The sequence below is a fragment of the Chaetodon auriga genome, chromosome 20 (genome assembly GCF_051107435.1).
Source record: "Chaetodon auriga isolate fChaAug3 chromosome 20, fChaAug3.hap1, whole genome shotgun sequence".
Lineage (NCBI taxonomy): Eukaryota > Metazoa > Chordata > Actinopteri > Chaetodontiformes > Chaetodontidae > Chaetodon > Chaetodon auriga.
In genome coordinates, this window is record NC_135093.1 from 2,245,001 (window position 1) to 2,266,377 (window position 21,377).

The window sequence follows — 21,377 nt, forward strand, 5'->3', positions numbered from 1 at the left end:
TGATTTGTGATCAGTGTGTAATCAGATCTCTGTTGGAAACGCAGCTCAAATATGGAATAGTTGATCAAAGAGTTCACCTATAATCTCAAGTCTCCTCATGCTAATTTTAGTTGACTGCTTTTGAAGTGATCAGCAGCTGGAGTGGGATTGTTTGTTGTCTTACCCAGATGCCTTGATCAGAGGAGCTTTATGGAATCTGTCTGATCTAATATACCTTGAAATGGTGGAGTATGTGTTGTTCTCTATTAAAGGTTTAATTGAATAAACCTTTGAAGACGGAGGAGAACATTAGCACAATTAGATTTATACCAACATTAAATAAAAGAATAAACAACTTCTTTGTTACTGGAAGATAAATCAAACATGAAACGCAGCCGATGAAACATGAAAGGAGAAAAGTCGTTGAAACCTGATGTGCGTCGAAATCACAAGCTGTGGTCTGATTGGTGAAAGATGCTTCTCGGCCGTACTGATGAGTCCCTCAGAGCACGAGCAGCTCTGCTCTATTAAAAACATCCCTTTATTTCTCTGACGTGTCTCATGGTAACGACCGCTGAGCTCGTTAGTCATCTTTCTTTCTTCTGTTTGATAAACTCATATGTAAACACTCATTGCTCACAGCGTGCCTGTCGCAGAGAAACAGTGAGACCTTTACGGACGCCGACCTTTGATACGACTGTATGTGTTTTAATGACGCCGACAGAATTACCCAGAATCCCAGTTAATCACTTCTGCTCTCTGTCTGCTCACAGTTTCAGATCCACGCAGCTTCACATTAGACACGTTTGTTTTTGCTGCTCCTGTTTGGCCAAAAGTTCAATGAATGGTTTGAATGAACATTTGTGCCTTTTTTAAACCAGTCTGATCCCAGTAGACGCTGTCTGGAAAGCTGCTTTTAGATGTGTCACCACCTCCACAGTGGCAACTCTGACTGAAACAGCATCGTAATCAATAAGAGTGAAGCCAAAACTACAACAAGAGCCGAGTTACGAAAAACGTTCCTACTTAACTTTGAACCCTTCAGTGTCAGAACGTCATTTACCAGGTCTGAATTTGATAGATGCTGTTTTCCTGCAAACAGTCCATCAGCACATCTCAAAGAGACAGCGCTATTTCATTTTTTCACTTATTTCTTTCCTTCAACTTGAACATTTCCGCCAGCCGCCATCTCTGACTGCCTTGCTGATGAGATGGAAAATGGTTTTGTGAGAGGAAGGAAGTCAAAGACTGAGTGAAAGATGGATGGAACAGAGTCTTTTTTTGTTCAGTGCATCACACCATGTAACCCTCCTCCCTCCTCTCGTACAGGTATGCCAATGTGTGCAATGAGTCGGCAACCAAAATTAAAGTAGGCTACCAGAGACGCCCCGTCGCACCAAAAGTGCTGCAACTCAACACTCACAATGCAAAGCTCTGTTGATTTTTGCCCACCTGTGTGCTGTTACCGGCCGCTGTCGACCACCACCTGCTAATGAAACACATGACTCAAAGAGGACAGCTTCTGGACAACTGAGACCTTTGCTATCATACCTCCACGACCCTGAACGGTCTGACTCACTGTACAATGCTAATGGAGACAGTAAACAGGGCTGTCAGACTTAATGTGAAACTTTAATTGTCCGTGAAGGAGCTAACTGTACCAACCTCTGTGTGCTGATACTTGGAATACAGTATTTGAATGCAGCATCAGATCTCTAAAACTATATTAAACTTGTATGTTGTTATGTTTCATTGCATTCAAAACTGTTCAAGGCCTGAATTTAGATTTTAGGCATGTTAATATTTTCCAAAACACGCTAAGTACACAGACACACACACACACACAGCAGTTTGGTTAGCTATGTTTAGCGGCTGAAACAGTGCGGTTCAAGCTAGGTATGCTAACGCTACAATGCAACAAGTTTGTTTCATGTTATTTCATTGTTCAAGTCATCAGGTGGAACAGTTTGGTTTATTTTGGGTTATTTTGCTAATGGTCCCTTTTAGGAGCTAAAACAGTTTCATTTGTAGCCGCTAACAGTTCAGTTTAACCGCTAAGGCAGTTTGCGTCATGCTAGCTAGCGGTTTGGTTTAACAACAGCTGAAGCAGTTTGCTCAGTTCAGCTAATATAAAAACTAAACATGAACTAAGAACTGCATGTTTATATGCCTTAAACACTCTATTTCAGAGGTCTGCTCTTCAGAAGAAATGCATTTTATTGACTGTTTTATTGGCCATTATAGGTGTAATTACTTCATTTGACAGTTTTATTTTTGCCGTCATGTCTCTAAACACTACCCCATTCTACAGACAGCCAATAGGAGGTGAAGGACGGGAAGAATCGCCGACTTTAGAGCAAGCAAACATTATCAAACATTCTTTTCCTCCAGGTGACAATGACAGCGACCTTTGCAGCTGACAGGCGAACACTCAGCCTGCCTTCTTGCGGTGAAGGGTGTATTCAGTCTTGCTTCCCATCGTGAACTGATGGAAGTCACGCAGCAACATTTCATCTCTGGCCTTTGAGTGGAACAGGAGTCACGAGCCGCGTTCAGCTCGTTCACTCAGGCTCTAATGATGTTTTATTTGACGTCTCATACATCTCTAAACACTGTTTGCCAGTTTGTTTTCCACATCGAAGCATGGAGACAGCTGATCAACATGGGAGCCAGAGAGCAGACATCACTGACCATGAATTAATAAAGCTGAGCGTCCATTAATAAGCTCCTGATTCATTGGCTCTTTCTTGGTCTGATTTCTGGGGGATCTTTCTGCGCTCTCATGTGCTTCGTGCCTCTGCTGGGATTGTCGATCCGTCATCAACATCACACAGTTTAGCAGCGCGCAAAGCATCATGGGATGCAACCTGATATTAAAGATACGGCGAGTTTCAAAGGTCACCGCAGCAGAACGCTTTGATGAAGCTGTTTGTCTTTTTCTGCCACTTTCTGCTCTTTCTTTGTGGTTTCCTTATCTCATTCATCCCTCCACCTTCATCCCTCCTCCCTCTCTTCCTCTTCCACTGTTTTCCCCTTCATTACTCTTCTTGACCCATCTTAATATGTCCTCCATGTCTTTCTCCCATCATCCGTCCCTCTCTGCTTTACTGTCTCCCTGCCTCTCTGTCACTTCATTATATTTTATCTGCCTGAACATTAAAGTTAACAATACTGGCAAGGCCTCTTTTACAATGGGTACATGATAAAATGTAGTTTCATAAAGTAGCTGTTAAATTCTGCTCTTTCCTTCGGACCGGAGCGTGTGGACTGTAGCATAACAAGGAAATGAGTCAAACACAAGTAAGAGGTCACGGCAAAGGAGACTCTGACATTTATTATTGCAGTAATTAAAGTCAGGAAAGTTTACCGTTTCAGCAGAAAGATCCTGACAGGCAGATGACTTTGACGTCCGTCTCTCTGCTTCTCGCTTCAGGGCAACATCACAGGTCTGACAGGTACGATGGACTTTAAGGACAGCGGCTCCAACTCTCACGTCCAGTTTGAGATCCTCGGCTCCAGCTTCAGCGAGACCTTCGGCAAGGACATCAAGAGGGTGAGTTCACAGCGTTTCACTGTAACGAGAGCATTGGAAGGAGAAGGTGTGGAGGCGACATCCCCTTCGCGTGTCCAGCTGTAAAAAGCTGCAGGCTGACATCTGCAGTTTGTCACTGCTGCATTATCCAGCCTTATTTCTCTCCTGATGGCCTTTTTCTGCAGATCTGAGTTGGACAGAATGCAGTTTGCACATGTGGGATGTGGTGTCCTGATAGAAGACGCCAGTAGATGCTAAGCTAGCTAGCTAAGGTCGCTAAAGTTACAGTTAGTCACTTTGCTTCATTTATGTTACAGTTTGTAGTTTTTCCGACGAGGAACGAGCGTTTAAGTCATGCTGGTTGTGATTATGTGGAGTTGATACAGCAGAAGGGTTGTTAGCATATATTAGCTAACATAGGTAGCGAGCAGATGTTAGTGAGCCAGCACAACCCGACTTCATGAGCCTTTTCTTTGAATATACGAACGTGTTATTCAGTTCTGAGTCAGATAATGAGAGTTGTTGGTGGTTCAGAGGTCTGTAACCAAACATCTGAGTTTATATCATATTTTTAGATGTTTAAGAAACTTCCTGAACTGAAAACTGCCTGCAGATCAGCCCGACACAAACATCTTAAATGGAGCCAGCTTGTTCTCATTCATACACACCCTTTTAGGCTGTCACACACACACACACACACACACACACACACAGTGTCTCTCACTGACTTGTACTCTAACTTCATTTGCATGTGCGGCCTCTCTGTCAAACATGAAAACACACTCTAACACTCAGACATTAACACACACACAGACGCGCTCTCACAGCCAGATTCATGTCAAACAGTCACATCTGCACACAAGTGCCCGAAATTTGGAAAGATTTTGCTTTTTATTTGTTTTAACTGTCTTTCAAATCTGTATTTATGTCGTTAGAACTGTGCAAAGTACAAATGAACCTGTTTGTACGGACCTCAGCACCCCAAACACACACGCACACACACACACACACACACACACACACACACACACACACACACACACACACACACACTCTGTCCTGCACCGTAGATCAGCTGAAGGCTGTTAGTGTTGCTGTGGATGCAGCTGGATGTCATCAGTCATCATGTCGGCTGTACTGAAGCCTGACTGTGAGATGCAGTGGTGGAACGTAGCTGAGTACATTTACTCAAGTACTGTACAGTTTTAAAGTACTTTTAAATCAGCTGAGTGAGTGTCAGTAACTTTAATCTTGAAGTACATTTTGACGCTTGTGTTTTTGTCTTCAGTAATACTCTGAATGCAGGAGTATTTGTACACTGCGGCGTTGCTTCCTCTGCTTCACAGGCTCAGACTGATGAAGGCAGAGATGCGTTAGAGCATCATGTGACATGAGCCGCCATCGATGCCTCATGGGAGCTGTAGTTGTTGAACAGCAGAATCACAGCGCTGCGTCTTCCTTTGTGGATGAAGACAGTCGTCGTTTATGCAACGCTGAGCTCCAACAGTTCTCAGCTCATTAATTTTTCCAATTACTGAAAAGTTGTTTAACTATGTCACGTTAACCTTGATTAACAGCGTCCCTGTTTAGGACTGCAGACGCTCGTCCCTTCCCATTAAACCAATCAATATTTAACAGGAGGGATGAGGTTTAATGAACGCGGAGGAGCTCTAAGTCGTCTTCGTGGAGATGAACCTGCCGTATGTGATGTCTTACAGCTCATAATGATGTGTGTTCAGTCAGTGCTTGAGCATCACCTTGACCTCAGCAGTGATGTGCTGCGTTGTCATCACTGTCATCACTTCTGTGTGACCGAGCGGCTGCACTGATTCAATCAATCAGACTCATTTCAACATTTCACACAGTTTTACATGCTGAATAATGATGTTGTCAAGGCCGTCTTCTTCAACTTATCATGTAACTTAGCACAAAAACAGGTTCAAAGAGGCTAAAGGATGTAAGTAAATCCAAATCAGACTCTTTGTGTCTTTCTGCTCTTGAAAGAGTGATTTTTCTTCTTTTTCTTGACATTAAACTGAACTAAATAAATGAAGAAAAGTTAAGGAAGGAAAGGAAGAGAAATGAGGGAAAGATGAGAGAGGAGGATGAAAAAGCCTTGAAATTATCTTCAGGCTTAGAGAGAAGAAAAGGGAAAAGGAGGAAAGAAGAGACAAAATAATGTGGAGGAAGGACGGATGAATCACTGACGGATCAAATCTAATGAAACGGAAAGATTCACGTTCAAGCAAAGAAAAAGCAGATTTCTGTGAACACGAAGTCTCAGTTTACAGATGGACGTGATTTATTTCTCAGTTTGAGTGAAAGATTCTGTGGATCGAGGAGCCGATGGCTTCGCCCGAGAGTCTCCTCAAATCAGTGTTTGTGTTGAAAAGAAGCCGCTTTCGATTTTTACCATTTTATCAAAAAACACGTTTTCTTCTGCGTTTGATTTTTTCTTACTCATTTTTACGAGCATACATAACAATTTAGATGAGAGCAGACACACACACACACACACACACACACACACACACACACACACACACACACACAGCAGTAATGAAGTTTTAATCACCTGGCTTCTCATTGTGAGTTATGAGTCCCCCTGTGCTACATAATGGCCACACAACACAGGCCCATAGCGCGCACACACACACACACACACACACACCCCACTCATCACAGGCATATATGTCCGTCACACACATGACGACCTCTCACATACACTCAACTGAGCACGAAGATGTTTTATCATTAGCATACGATGCACAGTTTAGAGGCTGACACACACACCGCGCTAACATGGATCTAAATGTGACTGAGCAGAGATTAAAGCATGTCAGCGTCCACACAGTGAAAACACACGACAGTCAGTCAGCGTTTATGAACCAGGCCCGAGTTACAGCCCGGAGTCCTGCAGCGTCGTCCCACTTCTGGGCTGAGCAGACCGTCGACATCATATCCTGAATGTGAGCCACACTCAGAGAAGATGCATGACCCGGTTATTGTGCGTGTGTGCGTGTCATCTGAAAGTTAATCAGATACACAAAGATACGGTGATCCACTCATCACGGGGGGGGGGTGGTTCAGACCGGATCCTGCTGCTGAAGTGTCCTTGAGCCAGACCTGCTGCTCCTGGTAGTTTTGTCAGTGACTTGGATGGAAGCTCACTGTCGTCTGTGTGTGTGTGTGTGTGTGTGTGTGTATGTGTGTGTAAATGGATAAATGAGAGGCCAATTGTAAAGCAGTTTGGATAAAAGTGTCGTATGAATGCAGTTGAAAAGTTGTTCAGACGCAAAAAGACAATTTTAGAGGCAGCGCGACTGCAAAAGGCACAAATTACCCTGAACTGGAGTGAACTGACTCAAAGAGCAGCCGCCTGAACTGAAAGTGTTTCAGCTTGAGCGAGACGTTTGCCTTCATCTCTGAGCTTTAGGAGAGAGAGGAGGGAAATGACAGAGTTAACAGAAGCTGAGCTGAACACAAACACAGACCCTGAAACGGTCCAGTGTTTGTCCACAGCTGCTAGCTTACCGCTAACGTACAGCTGCTGAACTGGCTGTTTGGAGTGAATAAACACAAAAGGTCCCGTGGTCAAACTAGAGTAAATGATGTGAGGCTTTGCTCTCTGTCTGAACACGCCAGCGAGGCTCTGAATTAAAGGCTGAGTTTTCTCGTCTTGCCACTCGAGGTGCTTCACAATCACGAGCGTTCAGGCTGAAGTCACCTTCAGAAGTGAAGTGCGTGAGGGCCTGACACCCGGTCAGCGTTGTGTTACGAGGGGACGTCGGACGCTAACTCGAGGGGCTCCGGCGTCGGGGACGGTGGGTGATGTCAGTTGATGTTGAAGCAGAAGGGAACAGACGTCTGCTTTGAAAACAAAATTAATTACAGGGAGAAAAGAGACCATCTGTCCTGAAATGCTGTTCTGAGCTCAATAAATGCATCCACCTGTTTGTCTGAGCTGTCCGAGTCTGGAGGAGCCAGAACGCTTAAACAGCCAGCTTCCTGTTTGTCTCACGCCGCCTCGTTTCTTCAGGCAGTCTAAATCTGTTTGGGGGACAGAAAAATGAGGCTGTGTGAGGAAAGTTTTCTGGAGTTTCTGACGTTCAGGTGAATGTTGTCTGCCTGGTGGGGAGATATCAGCTGCTCGCTCTCACGGCGCACACACTCCATTCATTTCCCCCCTACAGTGTTTGTGTTATCCCGATCTCCATCTCCATCTCTGTGCTGTCCACGCCTCTCCTCTCTCCTCCCAGGGCCATTTCTCAAAGCAAATTTTCCACCCAGATGAAACACCACCCCCCTCCCACCTCCAGATCAGACCTGATAGAGATTGAAATGTCATTTCCCTCTTTCCCTGGAAACTTGTGCCGCGGCGCTGCTCCCCTTCAGACCTCCCCCGTGTGTTATCCCATCTATCTGTCCGCACTTTTCTCATCTCATTGACTTTTGATGTATCTTCGCAGCAATTTGTTGTCGGTAAATCGCCCTCCCACCGAACACTGGAAGACAAAAAAAAGAGAAAACCTTGGGTATTTTTTTCCCATCTTCTTCAATTCATGGCGGCGACTGAACGTGTCAGAAGACATTATGCTCTCGCCCACGATCCTCAGAGGGAGAGTCGGCGAATTGCTGTTTTTAATCAGACGGAAGACGGCCGCTGGGATGACTGCAAGACAGATAACCCCTCCGACGTCTAATAGGGCCCTGATTTAGCTCCAGTGGTTTCCAAACTAGGGTCTGAGGACTCTCAGGGGTCCCGCAGGTGGTCCTTCACAGGTCACCAAACAAAATGAGCAAAGTTCAGAACTCTTTAATTATGACTGAACAAACGAGCCGTCAGCTCAGTCCTCCATCGGTGCGTTTGTGTCGATGGTTTGATGCAATTAAGGATAATTAAACCTGCAACACGTCAGCGTCTGATAGGAAACACTGGTTGAACGTACAATCTCTATCTGTAATCTGTAAATATCTGTAATCATATGTGCACCTGGAGGAGTGTGAACCTCAGGAGGAATCTAAAGCGAGCACACAGTCGGACTTCAGCCGGCGACTTCTCGTCCTCTGTCCACTCTGACCTTTTTCACCGTCTGCCATCAGAAACAACATGACCGCAGACGCTGTGAGGTAACTGTCTGTTTGGTGCAGGAATACTGATGTCATGAGGTCACAGGTGTGTGTGTCAGCCAATCACAGTCAAGGACTGGAACTATCTGTTTTCTAATGCGGATTTATTGTTGTTACACCCTGAATGTAAACATGGTGTTTGTGGGATTCTTTTAAAGAATAATGACTTAACGTCTTTTTCTAAGTGGTCGTGAGAATCTTGCTTTGTCAGATTTAAGATTTCTGTGACTCCTGATGAAGGCGATTGATCCACAGAATGACGACGTGATGCACGTTCACATCTTCTCTGACCAGGCTGCCATTTTCCCGTCTCCTGTCTGTCTGCCTCGTCTTTTTGTCCCCGTCGACTCTTTTGTCTCTCTGTCAGTCTCCTCTCCCTCAGAGGAGCTAAAGAGGTTTGCAATTATTTTGTTGAGGATCGAAATTACCCACCCATTTGTCCATAATGGGGAATGCATTGTTACCGGCCCTTCTGAAATGAATCCATTAGAAATGTTGGAGAATGAAAATGAGCCTCAGACGGTACTAATTTCAAATCCCTGAGGTAATTTGGAGTTGTTAACAACAATTTGTGCCTTTTGAAAGCTCAAAGCTTGCTAATTTCTGTGAATAATGCATGGAACAAGATAGATATTTTTCTCCCTTTTCTCCCCCCCCAAAGCCTCAAAGATGGAATCTCTTTTTCCGGTAGGCAGTGATGAACGACCACTGAGGTCTTGCACGTCCCATAAAGAGACATCAAATTAGCTTTGGTTGTAATTGCAGGACTGAAATGAAAAAGCTGTAATGAAACAGAATTATGAAAAACAGATGCAGTGTTCGGATTTCAGAAGGGACCGGATATAAAACCATAAATCATATATCCATCATTTGTGCATCTCACAGAGGCACCACATGCCCAGTGATGTGCTCCTGTGATAAACGCTGACTTAAACAAAGTTTATCCAACTCTGGAATCAAGATGAACACGAAGCAGCGGTCAGCAGACAGAACACATTCGTAATAATAATGAAAATTGAAATGCAGAAGAAATCCAGAAGGACTCAGAGCACCTGAAGATCAGTGTGGTGTTTTAAACTGAAGGACTGAAAACTGTCTGAGAGCAGGAACCCAACGTTTGCTCACATTCATCCTTGTAACTGGTTTCAATCATTTTGTCAGAAGAAAACAACTTGCTGTAGAAGAAGAAGATAACACGTCTCAAAGGAGGGAATCGGATCAAACAGTCCTCAACAATGAAGTCCCCCAGGACCAAAGGTCATGGAGCATCTAAGATGAGCGGTCGGGTTACAACATGCAGGAACCAGAGCGCCCTGACGCCTGGAACTGGAGCTGGTCTGGACCCAGCTGACACAGCCTGGCCCAGTTAGTGCTGAACCAGCAACGTCCAGGCAGAAGGCTCCATGAGGCTAATGAAGGAAGCCCGAAGACACCTTCACCTTTGACCCTGGATGGTCTGGACCCTGCTGGTTCTATTTTTACTTGAGTTTACCACCTGCTTCGGGTCGCAGTCCCAAACAACCCAACAAAAAGAGGACTGTGGCGTCCATGATGGTCTCACACCATCGGATCAGAAGGACTGTTCTGCTTTGGACCAAAATGACCAACTTCAACATGTTTTTCGGGAGGGTTGGTGCGTCTTACACTTACTCTGATGTGTTTGTGAGAGTTAACGTCCCAAACTGAATTAAAATGATGGAAAAACAGGTTTTGTTAAGTTTTGTAATCCGGTGAAGGTTGAATATGAAGCAGGGCTCTGCGGGGTCCCTGCAGCGGTGCTAATTATCTAACACCCACGGATCGTCCTTTAGATGAACAAAAAAGGTAGAAATCAAAAGCTGGCAAACACGCATGCACGCGCATGCACACACACACACACACTAATTGCCATTCATATTGGCGTAGTGTTTTTCTTTGAAAAGGCCCCGGAGAGCGCAGCTTTGTGTAGATTAGAAACATCAAAGAGGTTTCATAACAGCAAAATGCATCAGAGAACGAAACTGTAAGACAGCAGCGTGGTGACGCGGAGACGCCGCAGTGTGTCTGATGAGGAGTGTTTGTGGGTGGATACACATGTGACTGTGACCCTACTGTCTGTGTGTGTGTGTGTGTGTGTGTGTGTGTGTGTGTGTGTGAGTGATGTATCTAAGTACCATTTTGAGGTACTTTTACTTGAGTATTTCCATTAAATGTTACTTTATACTTCTATTCAACTAGATAGCAGATTTCACTCCACTGCATGTATTTGACAGTTGACCTAATTACTGTAAAGATTAGGACGCCACATATATATGAAACATGATGTGTGAGATGCAGTTTTTTTGGTTTTGACCCACAGAAGCTCATGCCTCGTCCTCATTTTACTTAAAACAGAACGAAAGACCAAAAGACAGAGAGAAATCTACCTTTTAAAAAATACCACAAGCCGTGTACACGTGGACCAGGATCAGACTCCATCAGCAGAAAGACGAGTTCGTCACCGCCGACTCTCTCTGACTGACAGTCCATCAGTGGGACGTATATATAAACACACTGCGTTAACAGCCAAGTGATGAGGGCTCAGCACTGTGACACACACCCTCCAAAGTAATTTAAATCACTAATCCAAGAAAAGGGTGTGGAGGAGGTGAAGGTGAAGAAATAAAAAAGAAGTCTGTCGCTGGCATTTCGCTCTGTTGTCCACGGGAGGATGAGTTACAGAAATACAGCCAGCATAGCCTTTTGGATGACAGGAGGGAGGAAAGAGGCCTGACATTTGAGGAAAAGGGAAAGAAGCAGGGAGGACAGGAATAATGCATGAGCAGCGGCGCTTTGAGCGAGGTAGAGATTTATCCGCCATGTTTGACCTCCGCTGGGAGGAGGGCAGGACGTACGGACGGACGTGAGAGCAGCGAGGAGAGGAGCTCCAGATCGGATCAGAGCCTTCATCAGCATCTTTATTCATGACTCTTGAGTTTACACTGATTTGGTTTCAGCTTCACTTCAGCAGGTGGTCTGTTTTAAACTGACGTCTTTAAGTGGAAACATGAGCGACTGGAGCGCGAACGTCAAAATGAACAATGCTGCAGCCTCACTGAGGACCTCTGACAACGTGTTTCCTAGAAATGACATTTATATGCTGCCAGTTTACAGCCTCAGACATCTCAACAGCTATTACATGGACTGACGTGTATTTGCACATGTTGCCTCCAGTGTCACCGTCAGGTCACGTACCTGTTAATCTCAGGTGATTCACACGGTAAACAAAGCTACTCACCATCAACACGTCAGTGCACTGATGTCAGCGTTTAGCACCCAGGTACAGCCTCACTGAGCTGCTAGCATGGCTGCAAGTACAAGACAAGAAGTGTCTACATGTTCTTATATCCACATCTGTTTGTTATATCTGTATGTGTAACCAAACTATGACCTTTATCCAACGTGTTTAATTAGCATGAATCTAAAAAACAAGAAAGTTTTTTCTTTTTTTTTTTAAATCAGGGAAATATTACTTTTAATTTACCAGTAATCAAACACCGGTAAGATGTTGTATTTTTGAAGATGAATGAGGGCAAAAGCAGAAACACTAAGGAGTGAAATGCTGCTGCACTTCGTACGTCCGCCCTCCACCCCGACCTCCTCCCTGCGACTCCTGTGTGGTGTCAAAATGTGGCACTTCATGGGCTGGAAAATTGCTGTCACTGAACATCATCCAGCAGCAAATAAGTTTCCTCCAAAATGTATTTGCATCACAGTTCGGCAGCACAGGAGCAGTTCGTCTCCAGGAGGCTCGATGATGGAACACTTTCTCCTTCCGATTCCGTGATTCCTGCGTGTCTGAGCATGTGTTGATCTGAAGACATGTTATTTTCACAGAGTTCGGAGTATTTCCTTTCTAAGGAGAGTCTACTTGAAAGAGCTAAGCTAACTGCTAAGCTTCTGCTCAGCTCCTATAGCTCTGTCAGCCAATGGAACAGGACATTGTGTAAAGTGAAGACGAGCAGAAAGAGAAGAATGTGTCATTGTGATGAAGCAGCGCTCGTGGAAGACTGGGTGAAGTGTAGAGCGTATTCATGGCCCAGTCCTTGCATGGCAGGTGGCACATTCAGAGAGGCTGCAGACTTCAGGTGAATGAAAAGCAGCCGTCACGTCGTGCCTTGTCTGAGTCCAGCAGACGACGCTTCGGTCTTACAGAGAAGTTCACATCTCTGCAGAGCCTGTGGAGCTACAGAGGGCGGCTGGATGCACCAGAGGTGTTTGGCACAAAATGCTAATTCAACTCAACTGTACTATAAACCAAGTCTACCTTCATTGTTCTGTGCTGTCCTGGTGCTTCAGTTCCTCCCTGGTTTTGGAGCCATGAGGGTTCAGGGTCCAACCTGAGCTCTCCTGGTTTCAGTCTCAGTTAAGGTCCTGGAGGTTTTGGTGTTTGAATAAAGGTGTGCAGCTTCTGTTCGGCCTGAGCGTGTTCCTTTTTGACAAATATGTAGACGTTTGGCTCCGTGGCCCCGAGCCAAGTCCTGTCACTTGTACAAATGCCAGAAAGCTCAGGAAGGATGAATCATGCAATTCAGGACCAGGAAAAGCTGTTAAAAAAGGTTTGTGCTATTCATTACAGAGGCATACGTTTGGAAAAGGATCAATGTGTGACTGTCAGAATCACCTCATTCATTCTGTGTATGCAGGCCGTCATTGTAAATAAGACGCTGTTCTTCATGCTAAAAGAAAGGTGAAGTTATTAAAAAGAGTCATGAGCTTTCTCTGAACAAATCTGCTTATTAAAAGTTAGAATAGAAACACAGAGAGGATGATAAACACTGATGATCGGATCAAAAGAAGCGGCACGTGTTGATTGTTTGCTGATCCTGTAATGAAACACCAAACGTCTGTCAGCATTTCCTTTGTCCTATTTTTGTTGTCTCCTCTTCCTCATTACCAGCTCCTCGCACGGCGCAGAGCAACATGGCCGCCGTAAGTCAGCAAAATGAGCTGCAGTTAGAGAGACTGGCAACACCCCTGGGACTGTGTGGCATTCTGGAAAACCTATTTCTAGTATTAATAATCTAATAATTGTCAGGAATAATAGGTGGTCTGCTCACGGTGACGTGAAGCTCGGCCTCTTTGGAGCAAAACAGGTTGACTTTATTATTTCTTCAGAGGGAAGTTTAGTTGTTGAAGTGCAGTAAAAAGCTTTGATCCAATCGGTGCGTCGATGACAAACTCTTCACTGAGACGCTTCCTGTCTGCCAACATCAGGACATCACAGTAAGCAGTGTGTGTCTTCATGCCAGTTTTTTCACTTTTAATCCATTTAAGGGGCCATAAAAGGCAAAAGTCTTCAAATTCCCCTTCAGGAAACAGGAGTGACTGGAGAGAAGAAGAAGTATGCTCTGAAAATGTTGTTTTATTCAAATGTCACCAAACTGCTTTGAAAGGAAATTAGACTTGTTATTATGAAGTTCAGATTTGGTGCAATTTAGAGTCTCCAAAGCCCAAAATGTTGCCTTGGTGTCACATTGAGGGAGCCACCGAACATGAGTCAGACTTCAAGAGCACGATTTTATTTCCACAACAGTCTTATCTTTTATTATTCATTAACAGTGTGGCCGGGGACACTGAAGGCATCCTGAAAACTGTAAAGTCCCATTTCTGCCCTCCAGACAGCTGAAACTCCTCCGACTCTGCGGTGTTTTCCCGTCACTCTGAAGCCTCGTTGCAGATCCAGAGGGAACAGAAACAGAGGTTCATCCCTGCCGGGTACAACAGTTTCAGTCTTACTACATTATGTTCTTCTTCTTCTCTCCTCTTGGTTGATCCAGTCGCCATTCTGATGGTTCATCAGTTCATGTGAGCCAGAAGAAAGAGCTAATTTATCTGTGTGTGTGCGTTGATGAAGGCCATCTCGCACACATGAAGAAAAACGAGGGATTGAGATCATTGAAAGGACAGCAGTGCTGAGAATAGCTCCCTGATTATTAAACAAGCGCTCCCTCTTTCTGTCTTTTTCTGTCCTCCGCCTCCTTCTCTCATCTCCATTCACCCTCGTTCTCACTGCCTCTCCATCATCCTCAGCTCGCTCAACGCCTCCTCCTTGATGCTTCGCTGTTCTTCTTCTGTTCCTGTTTGTTTGGAGGGTCTGAGGATACGCGATGCAGACCTTTGACACAAATTTGTGGTTTTGCGATACACAGATTACAAGAAATGACTTCCCACCGCCAACATCCAAACCCAGCCCGCCCTCTCCACAAAAACAGCCATATAGGTCGTGCAAGTAGGTTACTATGACCTATATTTATGTTTATTGTTCGGCAGCGACCTCTAGTGGCCGTCGTGATTATTATGAAGTCACGTCACGTCGGTAATTCTGCTCATTTGAACTCAAACCATGATCTTTTCCTAAAGGTGACACTGCCAGTTCATCCGTCAGGCTCTAGCTAACATGCTAAAAGGCTAAGTGTCTCATGCTAATATTAGCATGCGACAGCAGAGTTTTTCACTGTCACTGCTGTGATGAAAAGCAGCTTTTGTTTTAAAAATCTCCTCATTGTTCAAGAACCTGATATTTTCTCATACAGTTGTTAATTTTTGTGAGAGTTTGCCTTCAGAACCAGGATGCCTGCAGGGTTCAGCACCCAGCACTCCCAGTCTGTCCCCAGCTGCACTGCTTCACCCAGTGTTAACTATGTGGGCTGCAGCACTGATGGGTGTTAAACACAGAGCAGGACCCTGATTCCACTGATTCCACATGAACTTCAATTTTGTTATTTATGTGGATTTTTTCTGATCAATACAGGCGAATCTAGCGACAGCGTGCAATTATCAGAGATGTTGTGCTGCCACCACAGCTTAATACACACACTCCACTGTGTTCTATCTAACAGCAGCATCATCATTAGCAGAGCATTAGCAGAGCGATTTGTTTCAGGCGTCCCAGCCGTGTTGGTGATGTGTTATTGTATGACCCTGGCAGGCTGTTTACAGCCCCGCAGACTGTAGAGAAGCAGACAGCATGTTTAGCTGAACGACACTAATGAAGACACTCTGTCAGAGATTACACGGCGTGTTCACATTAACTGTCAGCTAACGTTTGTCAGAGCGAGGTTGATCACTTTTATCATCAGTGACCCGTTTTTATTGCTTTGATTCTTTTTCATCTTTTTACGTTGATGCATGAAACTGTCTGTGAACTGATTAGTTTAATTATGCAAAATCAAAGCAGACAATGAGTCGAGGCTTCACATGCCGTTAATGTCAGGTTTCCTCATGTGAAGCCCTCCGTGTGTGCAAACACTCAACCGATGCTGCGTGGATTAATGGTACACAGACCTGCAACGTCTGGAGCCCGTTTAACCATCGGCAGCCCACCTAATCAATAAACTGTGTGTGTGTGTGAACTGACTCACTTCAGCATCAAACAGCAGCTCCAGCTCATGTTTGAACAGACACATCAACAGCAAACAGAACAGGGAATAAGACTGTTTTATGTTTGTGTGTCTCCACACTGAGCGGGACGCTCTTTATCAAAACGCCGCACACACGCAGAGCCCGGCACGAACGCTGCTATTATGTAACGTAGACACATAAGCTGTAATGCCAAAATGACCCGGTGACAAAAACAAGCCACTAAAAATCAAAGTGGAAAATGCAGCCTGCTGTGACGGAGCTTTGGTAACGAGCTCCCGTCCCTGCTGCTGCTGACGCAAATGTTCCTGCAGCACCAGGACTCAGAAACTGTGAAGCATCCAAATCTGGCGTCAGACGTCTGCTCAGGTTTGTTGTCTTGTTGCTGATGAGTTTCTGATTTCGGTCCAAATTGAGACAAATTTCCTGTTCGGCTGCTTGTGTTCAGACAACTTTTAATGTTCAGAACTTTGTTTTATTTCCCACAGTGAGCTGCTGACAGTACTTCTAAAATGAAAAGCTGGTTCTAGGTCTGACATCAGGTGTCGCATCAGCACACAAACACACCCAGACAGTCACGTGACCAGTGAGAAACGCTGCGTCTTCACACTGAAATAAGATTTGTGTGGTTTGATTTAGTCGCCTGCTGAAGTCTGAGAGCAGGACAACTTGAACTCAGACGTGGCGTTCGCGGTGACAGACTGCTGCTATGGTACAGTGGAGTTTGGAGCTAAACGCTAACATCAGGCTTTAGCAACTATAATGTTTACCATGTCACCATCTTAATTTATCTTAATTTGCTAATTAGCACTAAACAGCTGAGGCTGATGGGAACTTCATTAGTTTAAATTAGTTAAACAGTTTATCCTGAAACATCTTTACAACAATCTCTGAAGCTGCTAACACTGAAACTACTGTAAGAGGGTAAATCAGAAATCTAAAAATACTCTGAACTCAGGATCACTTAGCAGCTCATGTTTGTGACTCACCGTGAATTATTTCATTCTTATCAGTACGAAAGTTTCTTTTTTATATTACCGTTGTTTTTGTTGGTGTTTGACAGCTGTTGGCAGACACTGACACGAACGACTGTGAAGGGACTCGTGAACCTTTTACCTGAGAAAAGGTTCACAGTGTTTTGTTGTGAGGACTTTGTGCTGCATATATGGAACATTACCTGTTCTCTAACACACACACACACACACACACACACAGCGTCTGCATGAAGCAGATGCAGTCACAGAGCTTTGGCCTCATGTCCTCAGAGGGATGTTTGGGCCTTTGTTGCAGAGGACAGTAGTTTTTTTTTTTCTAATTAGGTCAGTTCCTTTTGTGTGTGGCTGAAAACGCGCTGAATGAAAACATGCTGGAGTGGGTCGCTGGCATGTTTCACAGACATCTCTTCATTTTTTCTGCCTTATTCACTGCGCTCCTCTCATCTCGGCCTAATTTGCAGCAGGTACTCAGAAACATGAAATCGAGTGAGACGGTGAATAAATTGTGAAATTGCCGCCTGTGAGCTGCCGAGCATTTGCTTAATTGACGGCTGCCGTGTGTGTTGTGTTCACTCCTCCTTGTCTCTCTGAGGACCTCTGACTCACAAACAAATGAAATCACTCAAAGTGCGTCTCGTGTCGCTGACGCCTCCGTGCTGAACTCGCCGTGTTCACATTCTGCCTCGTCTTTGTGTTTTTCTGCAGCTCGCTACGTGGGACTCGGTTCACGGGCTGAACGGCAGCCTGAAGGAGAGCCGGATAGAGAACGGCATGCAGGGAGTGACGGTCAAGGTGGTCACGTTACTGGTAAGAGACTCATGTCAGACATTTACATGATGATCAAGTTCACACATTCACAAGTTAGATTACGAGCTGTAGTGTCAGTGAAACGAGAAGGAAGGACGTGAAGGACAAGAAGTCCTAATTCATCCCAAAGGAACTTTTGTTCCCACTAATACATTCTGAAAAACAGACACATATGCATGTATAGAAACTGATAAACTGTACAGAAAGGTGCATTTTGTAAGGTGCATGTTATAATATTACAAACTGAGCTGAAAGGCAGACATTTTTGTATATTTACATGCTAAAGGATAAATATCAGCATGCTAACATCCAATATTTACATCCGTGTTCACTTGTTGTACTGTAGTTAGCATGCTAACTTTAGCATTTAGCTAAACGTATCTGAGTGCCGCTGAAAGTAGAGTCGGACTGTGCAGAGCTGAACTGACAAGCTCAGGTTGATTTGTCCTAAAATGGCCACCGTAGTGATTCCCTCTGTGTCAGATACAGTCAGTAAAACCTGAGAGAAGCTACGAGCACATTCCAACTGAAATTCACAAAACTTCACAACTCTGCATCGAGCTTCTGTAAACAAAAAAAAGAAGAAATAAAGCTGGAAGCTGACGGTCAGAGCAGCAGCGTTTGAAGTGATTGCTTGTGTGTCAGTCTGTGAAAGTCTTAAGACTCCACGAGAGAAAATAAACTCTGTGATGTTTGCTTCACTTAAACACGAGTTCAGTTCTTGATAAAAATAATCCAGCGCTCCACAGCACAAAATACACTTCAGTGAATCCACAGAAAAATCCCTCAGTCAATAAAGAAAACCGACTTTGTGCAGCTCAGTTTGTTCTGGGAGCTTTTCTCACTCGTGGCGATTCGTCTGCTTCGCCTCCTCTCGCCCACTCGTGTTTCTCCGCCCAAAAGTTTCGACGCTGTTTTTATCTTTGAGGGAGCATCAATCCAGCACCTTGGCTTAAGCAGCGCCTCCGGACTCTGTGATTAGTTTAAGAGATACAAACAGCTGATCCCACCACAGCAGCAGAGCTTCCTCCTGTGCTGGCGCAGCGCCGCCGAGACGCAGGTCTAACCAAGCACGACTAATACCTTCACCCTGCGGTTGATCCCCTGCAGCTGCTCCTCTTCCAGCCCTGAGCTGCCAGCTACCAACCCCGACACGGCGCTGTGGCTCCTGCAGCAGCCAGACTCACATCACCTGTGCAGGTCTCTCTGCACAGGAACTTTGGACCTTTGGACCGATAATAGAAACTACTTTTCTTTCACTCTTTTCAAAAGGAAATTAACTAAAAGACAAGCAGATCTTTGATTCAGCTCGTGTTCTCTCAGCCCTCGTCTGCTGACCGTAGGAGGCGGACCTCTCCTCAGATAGCTCCATCTTCCATGAACCCCGACCATCGAGTTATTCACTTTAATTCCACAAACAGAACATACCCCCCCCCACACATCAGATATTAACCCATGAAGAAGAGAAACCCCGAAGCTGCACATTCTTATCGTGATGAGTAAACTGAATGCAGCTGCTTCAGTCGTCAGTGGAATGAATGCCTCTGGTGTTAAATGGCCTCATGGATTCATTTATATAGTAGAAGAACTGTGAAGCTCTTATATTAAACATATAATCTCGTGCTCGGGCCTCTCAGTGGAGCCCATTATTAATATTCTTTGCATGAAACTAAACTCATTACTGCTGCGGCACGTTTTCCTCTCAAAGGTTGAAGAAACTTCGTCGCTCTCTGCAGTAAAGTGCTTTTTCTCACTGCTGAGGCTTTTATCCTCGCTAACCCCCCCACCCCACCTCTCTGTCTGCAGGAGGACCCCTTTGTCATGGTGGCAGAGAACATCCTGGGGCAGCCCAAGAGGTACAAAGGCTTCTCCATCGACGTCCTGGACGCCCTCGCCAAGATCCTGGGCTTCAAATATGAGATCTATCAGGTGAGTTCAGGAGTCATCGAGTGTCAGACTTCAGAAGAAAGACTGAGAGAAGGAACAAACCACCGAGTTCAGCTGCAGATCAAACGGCAGCAGCAGCCGATCGCTCAGCTGCTGTCTGAGATGTTGCTTTTGGTCGAATATCACAGACTTTGTTTCAGCTGGTTTAAGAAGTCAAAGATGAGCTCAGTGCAGAAGTGCTGAGACGCTCCTGTGTGTTTATCACAGCTCGACATGTTGGCTGATTCCTGAAGGCTTTTACTCTCTGTGCCATCATATGTGTTGATGTTGTGACCCTGCTTGAGCCTCGTTGGCCCGCCCTCCTCCCAGTGCTCCCCCAGCCAATCAGCTCCCTCTCTGTCGTCACCTCTTCCACAGCTTTCATTTTATTTCCTCCTGAGCTTCAGCCTCTGACCTCTGAACGTTGCTTTCAGGCTGTAAATGTGACATAAACTTTATTGATCTCTCCTCCAGGTGGCAGACAGTAAATATGGATCTCAGCTTCCCAACGGCTCGTGGAACGGCATGATAGGTGACCTCATTAACAAGGTAAAACAGGAAGTCACTGTTCGCTCAAATGAACTTGAGCTGAGCGTCTGTGTTTAAATGAAAACTCCAAATGCAGCTGGTGGCGACTATTTAAGATTTGTGCTGCGTCCTCTGCAGAGAGCCGACCTGGCGGTGTCAGCCATCACCATCACACCTGAGAGGGAGAACGTGGTCGACTTCAGCAAGCGTTACCTGGACTACAGCGTCGGCATCCTGCTGCGGAAACCCGAGGAGAAGATCAATATCTTCTCTCTGTTTGCCCCCTTTGACCTCGCCGTCTGGGCCTGTATCGCCGCCGCCATCCCCGTGGTGGGAGTGCTCATCTTCCTGCTCAACAGGCTGCAGGCGCTGCGCTCCTCCTCTACCCAGAATGCACCGCCAGGCCAGCCCACCAACGGCATGGGGTCGGGCACTCTGCACAGCGCCATCTGGATCGTTTACGGAGCGTTCGTACATCAAGGTGAGAGAAGTGATGGTGATGAAACACAGAGTGTGACTGAGTCCCAGCTCTCACCGACGTCTTCATCACTCGAACTGTCTCTGTTTACTACTTTAACTTCACCTTCAAGGCTTTGAAGCCGAATGTGCAAATGATGATCAGTACATTTCAAGTGAATTGGCTCGAGGAGGCAAAGAAAAATTCAAATCTCTGCATGAAGTTCATCTTTGGTGAACTTTGACCTCCAACAGCCCGAGAGTCCAAGATGGAGGAAGCTAACGAGGCTTACTAGCTGTGTATTACCTTCCAGTCTTATTGGAGCTCCTCTGTTGGAGGTTAGCTTGTTCAGAGAGCTGCTGTGACCATGATGGCTGGAGCTAGCATGTAGCTGGCTGGCTAACCGTTAGCTGTCCAGCTACAGTAGTTCACTGAATAGTCACAGTGCCACAAAGCCTTTAATGCTGCTGTGGTTCAGGGTCGCAGGTTTGATCCTGCAGTAACTCTGTTTTTCATGAGTTTTTCATCTCTGAAACTGTTCACTAACAGAAGAACTCAGAAAGAGAATATTAAAACACGACCACAGTTCAGCTAAATGTGGCTCTTTTAATCCTTTATTCGTCTTTTGCTCCCATACTTGTAG

General features: G+C 45.2%; 1 protein-coding gene across 4 annotated transcripts in view; it reads left to right on the plus strand.

Annotated features, from left to right (window-relative positions):
- grid1b (glutamate receptor, ionotropic, delta 1b) overlaps nucleotides 1-21,377 on the plus strand; it is a 410,627-nt gene that overhangs the window by 356,180 nt on the left and 33,070 nt on the right. For all 4 annotated transcript variants that reach the window (XM_076759895.1, XM_076759896.1, XM_076759897.1 and 1 more), the window contains 5 exons: nucleotides 3,413-3,532; nucleotides 17,722-17,823; nucleotides 19,630-19,752; nucleotides 20,224-20,298; nucleotides 20,416-20,758. In XM_076759895.1, the coding sequence (XP_076616010.1) occupies nucleotides 3,413-3,532; nucleotides 17,722-17,823; nucleotides 19,630-19,752; nucleotides 20,224-20,298; nucleotides 20,416-20,758 (763 nt within the window). The remainder of the gene's footprint in view (nucleotides 1-3,412; nucleotides 3,533-17,721; nucleotides 17,824-19,629; nucleotides 19,753-20,223; nucleotides 20,299-20,415; nucleotides 20,759-21,377) is intronic.